Below are 12,694 nucleotides of genomic sequence, written 5' to 3'. Positions count from 1 at the left end.
ACACTCCCACCCAGGCCCATCCCCCCCACACCCCCATCCAGACCCACCCACACTCCCACCCAGGCCCATCCCCCCCACACCCCCACCCAGAACTACCCACTTTCCAACCCAGACCCACCCACACCCCCACCCAGACCCACCCCCACGACCCCACCCACACCCCCACACTCCCACCCAGACCGACCCCCAACGACTCCATCCACACTCCCACCCAGACCCACTCCCACCCAGACCCCCACTCCACAACCCCACCCACAACCCCACACTCCCACCCAGTCCCACCTCCCAGCCCCACTCAGACCCAACACCCCTCCCTCACCCATAACCCCATTCACAAGCCCACCCCACCCCCACTAACACCCCCACCTCCTGACTACACACACACTCCATCACCCTCTCCCACGCTTTTGTCTCTACAGTGCAGACCCAGATCTGAAAGGGACTCCTCTCCTCTCTCAGGTTCCTCTGTCACCACTGCAACACCATTTGGCTTCAAGTCAAAAAATCAAAACAGTCTTGGGAGTATAAAAGGGTGGATCGTTAGCCCGAACAAACACAAAAAGAAACATTTCCTAAAATAACTGCAGGTGAATTAGATTTTCCCCTGTGAAACGGCTTCCGTGCTCAGTGAACCGAGATGCACAATCTTCCTCAAAACTGTTTGGCGCAGAATGTGAAGATTTGGTCTGTTTTTTTTAAAATGCATTTTAACAACTGACCTTTGGATGACACGGAATTCACAACACGGTTGTGCAACATGCGAAAGTTGTCTCTACATGGGGGAAAGAGCAGAGGTAAAATCAGCACCTACCCTCGTACACTGCTCTGAAACCTTGGGCGCTGACTGCATAGTCACTGGTCAGCCACAGACTGACCACAGAGCCCGAGCTCACCACCGGGGGAGGCACTTGAAATCCCGTCAACCTGCAAAACACATTAAAGAGAATCATTAAACAATAAATAGAAAACTAGGGGTGACTGACTGACTGCTAACTCTCTTTAAACGCCTGTGCATCCCCCAACCCTCAAAGTTGAGAGAAAAATGTTGGACAGGGATCAAAACAGGCACAGAAATTAGAGTCAGCTATAATAATAATAATAATTATAATCCTTGCATTTGATATAGCACCTGATCACATCTTGGAGACGTCTTAAAGCGCTTCACAGAATATACTGTAAAGTTAATTGACTGTATATTTTGTGGGCGAAACGAGGCATCCGATTGCGCACAGCAGCGTCCCACAAACAGTTGCCAATCGACTAACAACCAGGTTCCTGCTTACTGCTAGGTAAACAGATGCACATGGAGTAAGGAACTTACCCAACGTTTCACCCTGCCCGGGAATCAAACCCGGGTGCTCTCGCTTGGGAAGCAAGTGCTCTAACCACTGAGCTACAGGACTGTAATTCACATTGGGATAACAACTCAGTGAGACCATCACAAATTATGGAAATGATAATCTTTAAGATATATTCACGTTAAACTTCACGTATTCTTTCATAATAAATTGTTGGCAGACCGACACCGTAGGGGCGGCTCATGTAGAGTATAAACTCCAGCATGGAATGTCTGCTGGGAGCGCTGTGTAATCCATATCAACATTCAAATGAGGATTTGGGCACAATAACTTGCAGGCCAGCGTCTCGGAGTGCTAAATTCCTAACAAGGAGTAAGCGGCAGGGGTGTGCGGAAAAGGAGGTCATTGGGTCTGAAAAGTTTGCTCTTAGAAGAGCCAGCAAAGACTTGATAGACCAAACGGTCTTCTTCTGCGCTGTGAATTTCTTTGGTTCTGTGGCCAAGTTGGGCTGAATGGCCTGTTCTGTGCTGTGATGATCTTCGTAATTCTAAGTGATCCATTCCCACTATAAACAGTTTTCAGCATCCTAGAACTGAGAGCTTAGGAGGAGGCCATTCGAGCCATCGATTCTCAGCTACTGCTAGTTCATCTCCTGGAGCATCTAGCCCCAGCCACCAGCTCTCACACGTTAATGAACCATTACCTACAGAGCTGCTGGGGTTATTGATCTGTAATAAAATATGGTTTTGATGGTTAAATCCAACTGCGTACGAACAAAGCTACATCTCTGTTGGTATTGCTAGAATCCTCACAAATTAGAAAACAAAAATCAATCTTTATGAAAACTAAAATCTAATTACTATCTGCAGGGAGGCCTTGTCATACCTGCACAATAGCACGGTGTGATCAAGCACATGATTTAAATGATGGGATGCCATACACCCCATTTACACAGCACCTAGAGCATCAAATTGCTGCAGAAATAGTATCAAATCAACCCTAAAATGCAGTTGTTTACAATGGGTCTCAAATCGATTGACATTTCATAGCTGCTGACTATACTACCCTCAGAAAATGATTTCTTATGAAGGAAATCAATTCAGATAATATAAAGGCAACTGACGTGATGTCTTGTGGCTCTCTGCTTCTCCCCACGCACATGTCAACAACAACAACAAATTACTACTGCTGTTGGTAATACTCTCAATAGTCTTATTAATGTAAAACTATGTTGTATAATACAGCTGTGCCAAGCCTTTATTCATCACCACTATTAATTATCTGTGACATAATAAATTATCTTGTAACTTGCACTCTATTCTTCAACCAATTTTCCTGCATTAGTTGGCAGCCTGGCTCATTTGGTAGCACTCTCGCCTCTGAGTCATAAGGTTGCTGTTTCAAGTCCCAAGTCAGGATTTTGAACTCACAGACTCAGCTGTACCTTTCACGGCGGGAGGATATCCCAAAGAGCTGGACAGTCCAAGTTTGGACCTCAGCTGGGATCAGGATGATGGGAAAGGTAGGGGTAGGAGGGTGACTGAAGGCATGGTCGAGAGGAAGGTCTTGAAGGAGGCAAGGGAAGGGGAGAGGTGATGGACTGTGGGACGGAGTTCCAGAGGGTGGGGGCAGAGAGGCTGAAGGCGTGACTGCTGTTGGTGAGATGGGCCGGGTGGAGGCATGGAGCAGGAGGAGCAGAGTGAGCGGACAGGTCTGTATGGAATGACCACTCACAGTCAGCCCACAAACTCTTGGCTTTGTGACACCGTGTGATCCACTAAATGCTTTCAATCACTACGCCCCTAACATTTGGAACTTCCCCTCATCCCAGCCTCAAACCCTCCATCTGTCCTGCTTACTATCTGTCTTTAAATATCGCTGTAAAACCTACCTCTTTGACCTACGGTCAGCACCCACTCCCTTCTCCCCTGCTCAGCAACTGACCCCATCACTTTTATCGCTGTTGTGATTTCCCTTTTGCAAGCACTGGATGCACAGGTACCAGGCATTGTAAAGATTGGTGTGAATGGAGGAGGGTGGGAGAAATGAGGAGGGAGGAAATGCCATTTGTTCTCCTGCACTTCCATAGTGCTGTGCCGGAAGCTGCAGAGGGGGGAAGGAGATGATGTGCGACGTGAGGAAGGAGGAACAGTGCAGCGTGTAAAACAACACACCCTTGGAAAAAAGATACGATCGACTATGATCGGGTTTCATTCGGCAATTGATGCAGAAGAGTTTCCGGGGTCTGCAAATGTGAAAAATACAATGCATTATAAAATCCATAGCCTTTACACCAGTTGCATCCATATTAAGACCGAGAAACATCTCAATTGGTGTTACCAATTGTCTCCCCTTTTGTAATAAAGATTCCAGCCAGCTTTGTACTAAGGAATAGGGGACTGAAAATGAATGCACAGACACAGCTTCCAGTCCCCTTCATCAGCTAGAGCTCTCTTCCAGTATAAATGTTTCTGCAAGATTTAGCACTAGACAAATTTCCAATAGTTTGGCAAGATACAAGCTTTTGTAACTCATGTCTTGTCTCTCCGCTGGGATTGAATGGTCTATTAATATAAAACAATGTTGTACAATACAGCTGTGCCAAGCTTTTCTTCATCACCACGATTAATTATCTGTTTTATTTTATATAATAAATATCTTGTACCTTTGTACTCCATTTTTCTACCAATTTTCCTGCAATAGTTGGCAGCCTGGCTCATTTGGTAGCACTCTTGCCTCTGAGTCAGAAGGATGTAACTTCAAGCCCCACGTCAGGATTTTGAACTCACAGACCGGCTGACACTCCAAATGCAGCGCTGGGGGATTGCTGCATTGTTGGACGGTGCCATCCTTTGGATGAGATATTAAACTAAAGACCCAGCCTGTCTGCTCAGGCGGATGTCATGGATCCCACAGCACTATACGAAAACAGAAGGGAGTTTCTGCCAGTGTCATGGCCAACAAACACCCAAGTAAAATTGGTCACTCACTAAATAGTTGGCAGGACTTTTTGTATGCAAATTGGCTGCTGTGTTTACCTACAAAATACACACCTACACACAACAACAACAAGCAATTATATAGCTCGCTTCATGCAGGGTAGCGTCCCACAGCACTTCACAGTGGCAGAGCATGACGGGAGGAGGGGAGGTGACCGTAGGCACAGTTGAAGAGGAAAGTCTTCAGTTGTGATCTGAAGATGGGGAAGGAAAGGGTAAGGCAGAGGGATACAGGAAGAGTGCTCCAGAGTTTTGTGGTGTAGTGGCTGAAAGTGTAGCCTCCGATAGTGAAATGAATGGCATGAGGGAAATGCAGGAGTCCAGAGTCAGTCGAGGGGAGGCAGCGGGTTGTGGGTTGGGGTGTAAGCAAGTCGGAGAAGTAGGGAAGTCCCAGGGCATAAAGAGATTTGAAAATAAGTGTGAGGATCTTGAAATCAATCTGTCCGATCATAGTGAGCCAGTGGAGCCTGGCTAGGACTGTTGTGATGGGGGTACGGAGTTTAGTTGGGTTAGCATGCAGGTGGTAGAGTTTTGAATCAACTGGATTTTGTGCATGGTGGAGTTGGGGAGACCAGTAAGGAGGTTCATTTGAATAGTCGAGGCGGGAGGTGACGAACACATGGATGAGGGTTTCAGCTATATCTGGAATAAGGTAAGATATGGTCAGAGGCTGGCAATGTGGCGGAGGTGGAGGAAGGCGGTCCTGGTTAGGGACCAGATGTGGGGAAGGAAGGGCAGTTGTGGATTGATGGCTACATTGTGCACCGGTTCGATGAGTCTAAAGGATAGGTTGGGGAGGTTAAGGGAGTCAGAGCCGCAGGACAGAAGATGTTGACGGGAGCCGAGGAGTATGGCTTCCATCTTGTCAACATTTCACTTTACAGTGAATTCTGTTTAAACGCTTTGAGACGGACTCCAAATGTGAATCAAATGCAAGGATTACTATCAATATTATTGTCATCCTGGTCCAGATGATAGCACTCTCACCTTTGACTCAGAAGGTTGAGGGTTTGTTAGGTCTTGGATTTCATATAATCTAAGATGACACTGAAACATACAATTATTTCAGTGGAGTCCTGTAGCTCAGTGGTTAGAGCGCTTGCCTTGCAAGCGAGACACTGGGTTCAATTCCAGGCAGGGCGAAACCTTGGGTAAGTTTCCTTACTCCACACGCCTAATAATAATCCCTCCAAAAAACAAAAACAATAATACATTCGTCATTTTCAATCCACGACTGTTTGTGGGACATTGCTGTGCTCAATTGGCTGCCGCGTTTCACCCACAAATATACAGTCAATTCACTTTACAGCATATTTTCTAAAGCGCTTTGAGATGTCGGGAAGACATGAAAAGCGCGATATCAAATGCAAGGATTATTATATTATTAATTGGTCATTCACTTCATGGATGTTTGTGAGACATTGATGTGCACAAATTGCTGCTGCGATTGCCTGCAAAAAACACTATACATTACAGTATAACCTGTGAAGGACTTTGAGACATCTTCTCAAAATGAAAGCGCTGTATCACATGTAATGGTTATTATTATTGTTATTATCATAGATTTCACGGTTTCCTGCTATCTTTGGTGCAAGTGCACTCAGTTAAATTAGAAATCCCAATGTACCACAGCCTCAAAGCCAATACATTTGAGTAAAGTACTAAACTTTAATTCCCATCTTGCAGACCTCCCGCTTTACTGCAGCAATCCTCCACTCTCACAAAGTCTAATTCTTCAGAACAGTCCAAGCGACAAACTATACACTGCTCTTTTTCATGGCTGCTGACAGTCAGAATTTCCTCGGGGACTTTGGAAAAGTACCGCACAGCGAAACGAATGAAAAGGTCCTTGAATGGAGGTCGAGATTGCTACTGGAGTTGTGACATAGCTACACGTTCAGGAGTGGAACATGCTGATAAATTGCTGTCTGAGAACCACAGTAAATGTGTCAGCAACAATGACAAAAATTTGCATATATATATTCAGTGGTTTTCATGTAAGATTACATCTCTAAGCACTTTAGGTCTGATGATGATGTAACTTCATGATAACTATTACTGGAATATTAGTGGTGTTCAGTGTCATGGTAAATATTACTGCAACAAAATCAGTTTAACTCAAGGAGACTGAAGTTTCTGTTGACTGTCTGACAGTCTAAGAGTTAAGGAGTTTGTGAAACTTTAGACACCCCTGATATTGTTCCTAACATTATTGATGGGACCCCATGGTGTTGTGTATAATGACAGTCACACTGAAGGATAACAATGATGAAATCATTAAGTTTATTGAGAAATTATTTCAAGATGATTATCAGGAAATTCCATGGCTGTTATATATAATATGAATAATAATAGTAATAGATCATCCCTACCACAGTAACTCTTCCTACCAATCATTCACAATTTGCAGCTAATGAAACGTTTGTGAATCATTGACTCTCAGATTAGTATTGCATTCTTTACGGAATAAATGGGGGGAAAAAAAACACACGTATTGAACAGATAAGAGTTAATCTCAAATACCAGGGTGTGAAAAAGATGATAATTGGCATCTGTCAATATTTTCCCTCAAGCGTCAGTGATTAGCTCAGTATTTTCCTCCTGAAGGAGTTTAATTCCCCAATTTACTGTTTAATCAATTGCTGTGAAGCAACGTGGAAAAGCTTCGCACTTGACTTGGAATTTACAAGAAGTGTTGCAACTTAGCATTGACTTGACTCAAAGTTCCCCAGCAACTCATTAGAATGTAATTCTGTCCTAAGATCCGTGCTTATTCAGCCAATGCACTTAACCGGCATATTGATTTATAAATCTGTAACCTTGTGACATGATGAAAACACAGGCAGAACATCCCAATACACAAACACACACATGGTAAGTTGATGGAATGCACCCTTACAGCGCAGTGCCTCAGTGCCTTAACATACTGTACAGAACGGAATCCCGCAATGCAGGTTTATGCCATATCTTAACCACTTGGCGATGAATACCTTCACTATTTGGTGATGGAGTAAAGCCGATGTGGTCCACATGCCAAGACCTGCGCCTCCAAGTCAAATGAGCAAATTTTACCTTGTTGAAATTAAACAGAAGCGCCGATAACAATCATTGCAATCTTGCATTTGATACAACGCCTTTCACATCAGGGGGACATACATCTCAAAGCACTTATAATAATAATAATAATCCTTACATTTGATATAGCGCTTTTCACGTCGGGAGGACGTCCCAAAGCGCTTCACAGAACACACTGTAAAGTGAATTGACTGTATATTTGTGGGCGAACGCTGCAGCCAATTGCGCACAGCAATGTCCCACAAACAGTCGTAGAATGAAAATGACCAATTTATTATTGTTTTTGGTTTTGGAGGGATTATTATTAGGCTCTGTGTGGAATAAGGAAACTTGCCCAAGGTTTCGCCCTCTGCCTGGAATTGAACTCAGGTCTCTCGCTTGCAAAGCGAGTGCTCTAACCACTGAGCTACAGGACTCCACAGGATATACTGCAAAGTGTGTTGACTGTGTATTTTTGTAGGCAAACGTGGCAGCCAATTTGGACACAGCAGCGTGCCGCAAACAACCGTGATGTGAGTGATCAATTTTATGTGGGAGATTGTTGGCCCGGACATTGGAAGAGAAACAATCCCCAAACAATCAGCCAAGACCTTGGTTTAACGTCTCTTCCAAAGAACTATGCCTTTAACAATGCCTAGACTATATGAAACTATAAGTCCCAGTGTGGATCTTGAACCCACAGTTGTCTGACTCAGAGACGAGAGTATTACTGACTGAACCAGGCTGAGAGATGTCAGTCCAGGGACCTCTATCTACAGGTAAAATGAGTGCATTGTCACAAATAAGTGAAAGTGCTGATCGAAAGTTACTCATGCTGTAATTTGCTAAAGAGACGTACAGCAAGTCAAAGTAAAGTAGATCAGCATTTGGTGATTTGTGGCATTAATAGGCAATTTAAGAAAAAAACACACAACAGTTTACAGTTCATTAACATACATCAATTTACATCAACTGAAAGATGTGGTAATTTATTTGGGGGTAAATAGCATTTAATAGCACAACATTTTGACTCGCAGCATTGCTAACTGAGCTCGGCTGACACACATATCACTGCAACAAACAAATGAACAAATAACAAAGAGAGTCAATTTAGCATCAGTCAATATTCATCACATTGAATAATATTATGTGGATATGCCAGATGTGGGTATCCATCCCCTAAACACCTCATACGAGGCTTTGAACAGTCTCATGTATAAAATTAGCTCAAGCTGTAATTTCCTTCTGTTGTCCTGTGCTTGAAATGCAGACCACAGTGAGTAATGTTACTGCAAGGACAGTCTATTGGCTAAACATGTGATTAAACATGACTCCTGTAGCTCAGTGGTTAGAGCATTCGCATTGCAAGTGAGAGACCTGAGTTCAATTCCAGGCAGAGGGCGAAACCGTGGGCAAGTTTCCTTACTCCACACAGAGCCTAATAATAATCCCTCCAAAACCAAAAACAATAATAAATTGGTCATTTTCAATCTACGACTGTTTGTGGGACATTGCTGTGCGCAATTGGCTGCGCGTTCACCCACAAATATACAGTCAATTCACTTTACAGTATATTCTGTGAAGAGCTTTGGGACGTCCTCCCGACGTGAAAAGCGCTATATCAAATGCAAGGATTATTATTATTATATTATTGTTATCCATTCCCATGGCACTATTGGAAAAGAGAAGGGAGTTCCTCTCCCATTGTCCGGACCAACTATCCCCCAGATAAAATCGCTGTGTGAAAATTAGCAGCTGCAATCACTTAAAATATACACAGTCACTACATTTTATAGTACATCCTGTGAAGCACTTTGAGACATCCTCCTGGTATGAAAGGTTAAGGATTATTGTTATTTACTGTAAATTTAAAGTGGTTTCAATCCAATTTATTGGCTCAGATCACATTATCTTAATCTCCATTGGATTCCTGTCTCGGAAGTCGCTGAGAATGAAATATTCATTATCCTCCTTATCCTCCTTATGCACTAGCCATAGTAAGTTAAATAATCCTATAATAATCCGTACATTTGATACAGCGCATTTCATGTCGAGAGAACTTCAAAAAGTGCTTCACAGGATTTACTGTAAAGTGTAGTGACTCTGTATTTTGTAGGCAAAGCTTAACAGACGATACAGAAGCCACCCCTCCCCAATCTTTCTACGGAAAACAACAGATTCAAAATAACAAATTTAGGGAAAAAAAACGTACAGAATTAAACTCCGGATATGAGCAGGAACATTGCTGGAGGTGTTTTCAAGGCTGTAATCCAATCTCAAGGATCTGCAATGCTGCTTTTAAACTATTTCAACTCTATTTGCAATTCAGACATCTCTGAATCACTCCCTTTATTCTGAGCAATATCATCACCTTCTGTTCTCATTCCCCAGCACCCAAGTTCCTGATTTTAATTGAAAGCAAGCCTTGAAACCTATGTAGAAAAAATAATCTACTGCAGATTTTCTTTTTAAATTTCATTCCAAGGTGTTCACCCATTGCCAAATTTGCAGTGTTTTTTTTAAAAAATCAATAACTAAAGGGCTAATGGAACAAAAAAGGATCACTTAACTCCTTTTGTTAATAAAACCCTGGTCTTCGAAAGAGACTGTGAATAAATATTTACTCGTGTGCCTCTGGGGAGAGAATGCACATCCCATTCCAGACACGGGAATTTTCGTATGTAGTTGACATATGTGGATCCCTCAGGCTTGTTGTGATACTTTAAGCAGGGTGATGGTTTCCGCAAGTCAGGCACCCAGCTGACAAAAAAAAAATCTTTGAGGGGAAAGATAAACTTCATATGAAGATCAAGGTAGCAAATGCAGGTCAGTGAGTTTGAAGCCATTTTCAGCAACTGTTGCATTTACACAAAATTATCAGGAACAATTAATCAGCCAAAAACCTCAGCTGTATATTTAATGGACGAACTTTCACAAGGAAACTACCTTAAATTGGGTTAAACTACTGGAATCATTAGCTCGGCAAAGCAGATGGGTCAGGTTCTTAAGCTGTGTGTTTCTGTTAGATGTTGACGGCAGCATATGTCAGCTGCAGTACACTGAGACGTTCATGTCACTACAAAACGGAGAAAGACACCACAAGTTATGTCTTTAACAGCAGCTAAATGTGTCTGATTTGCATTAGGTTAATGCCGAGATGGAGTAGTTGCAATCAGGACACTTTGCACTATTATTTCTTTCATTTCAAAAACACAGGAGCAATTTTTGACAAAAAAAATCAACCTCAGGAGATTGATGGGCTGCAGTGCAAATTAGACCTCATTTCAATTGCTGTATATTTTGCATTTTTAGTACCTGATATATCAAAAAAGGACACAGGTTTAGAGTTATAAAGGACTTACACCAGGAAGTATTTATATATCCAGAGGATAGTCGACATCTGCAAGAGGGTTTTCAGGAAGGGCGGTTGAGGCAAGGATACTGGACTCATTTTAAAAAAAATAGCTTGTTGCTGCGATGGAGGGGATGTTAGGATTTGTGTTCTAGAGGGAAGAGATCAGATGGGCCGAAAGGGCTTTCTTCATCCAAACTACTCTTGTGATTTTGTTACCTTGTGAGAAAAAGTTCAGTTTTGAGCACCCAATCTTAGAAAGGATATACTCCACTGGATCAATACCTAGGATAAAGAAGCTTAGCTTTCATCAGAGGACTGGGTAGGCTTGGGTTATAATTACTTAGTGCGGAAGTTTTGGGATGACCTTACATATATAGTTACATTGAGTGCAACTCTAGTACAGGAACAGGGCAACTACCATTCCAGAGTCCATACCTCACCCGAATCTTCACCCCTCCTATTCCCCTCACCTATGCTCTTCTCCAGCATGTATGTTTCCAATACTCTAAATACATCAACGCTTGCTTTAAGAAGTATGCAATATTCTTAATAATAATAATCCTTCACCCTTCCCGGGTATGGAACTTGCGAGGCCCTCTCGCTTGCGAGGCGGGTGTTCTAACCACTAAGCTACAGGATTTAAATGCAGTCTTCGTTTGGAAATTGTTTTTCTACAGTTCTTTAAACATAACGGCTTCCAAATTACAGCCAAACTGAATGATTTTCCATAATTCTGCGTGATCTTGAATTTTGAGCAAAATTGCTCTATAAGTTCAGGTCAGCCAGAGGTCCACTAAATAGTCTTAAGGTTAACTGATGGGATTATGCCTCTTGATTGAACCACAATTAGTTCCCAAATCCAGTAGCTAACCTTGGAAACGTTCCCGACTATCGTCCATGTAAAATTGCTTTGTTTATTGCATTTGTTGCCAAGCCAATGTTTTCCTTGGCGTAACATTGCCCACAAAATACACACAGTCACATCAATTTACAATAAATCCTGTGAATCATTGTGAGGGTCTTGATGACGTGATAAGGTTTTATATCAAATGCTAAGATTATTATGATATATCATTGTTAGTCTTGTTTTAGTCTTAGTCTTAGTTAGATCTAATACCTAAATTAGGATGTACTTTATCCATAGGAAACTGTTAATTCACACTCACAGAAAGCTGATCAGTTGCATAAAGGAAACTAAAATAATGCAAATGTCCTCTCTAGTTTCTGCCATTGTAAGAAGTGTTTCACACAACCTTCGCTGCCAAGGTGAGCTCTAAATTTGGCATAAAGATTTCAGAGAAAAACGTTAGAAACTGCAAAATGCTACAAGACTATAAAACACACAACCGATCCACATGACATCAGAAACTGCAAGTGCTATGCGCAGAAGTGGCATAAAAACAATACCCGCAGCCCCAAGAGTATGCTGCAGCCTTGAACATGTTCAAAATATATTGAGACTCTCAGTTTCAATAGTTTGGAGATTTGCAGCTTTAAGTTTTCCAGTTGGTAGTTTGTATCTGCAACTCCCAACTTACGTTAGTAAGTTAGAACCGCCTTCCTCTACCTCCGCCACATTGCCCGCCTCCCACCGTGCCTTTACAGCAAATGCAGCCAGATCACTCGTCCAGGCCACACTGACTCCCTATCATCAAACGGATCGACTTCAGATCTTCACACATCTTCAAATCCCTGGCACTTCCCGACCTCTCCAATTTACTTACTCCCCAACCCACTACTTATTGTCTCCGCTCAGCTGGCTCCAGCTTCCGGCTTGTCCCTCATGCCCTCCATTCCACCAACAGTGGCCGCACTTTCAGCCACTACGCCCCGAAACTCTGAAAAACTCTTCCTCTTCCTTGCCCCCTCCTTACCCATTTTCAGATCGCTCCTGAAGACCTTCCTCTTTGACCGTGCTTATAGTCACCTCCCTTGGCTCAGAGTCGAGCTCTGCCAATGTCAAGCGCTCTGCGTGAAGGGCATTATAT

The 12,694-nt window shown here is 42.8% G+C and overlaps 1 protein-coding gene across 1 annotated transcript in view; it reads right to left on the bottom strand.

Annotated features, from left to right (window-relative positions):
* Positions 1-12,694, bottom strand: part of csmd2 (CUB and Sushi multiple domains 2) — a 696,667-nt gene that overhangs the window by 549,780 nt on the left and 134,193 nt on the right. The window contains exon 3 of the mRNA XM_042338904.1: positions 812-924. Within this exon, the coding sequence (XP_042194838.1) occupies positions 812-924 (113 nt within the window). The remainder of the gene's footprint in view (positions 1-811; positions 925-12,694) is intronic.

This window comes from Callorhinchus milii, unplaced genomic scaffold (assembly GCF_018977255.1).
Source record: "Callorhinchus milii isolate IMCB2004 unplaced genomic scaffold, IMCB_Cmil_1.0 Scaffold10, whole genome shotgun sequence".
NCBI classification, from domain to species: domain Eukaryota; kingdom Metazoa; phylum Chordata; class Chondrichthyes; order Chimaeriformes; family Callorhinchidae; genus Callorhinchus; species Callorhinchus milii.
The sequence above is the reverse complement of the archived record's forward strand: the minus strand, read 5'-3'. Positions and strand labels throughout refer to the sequence as shown.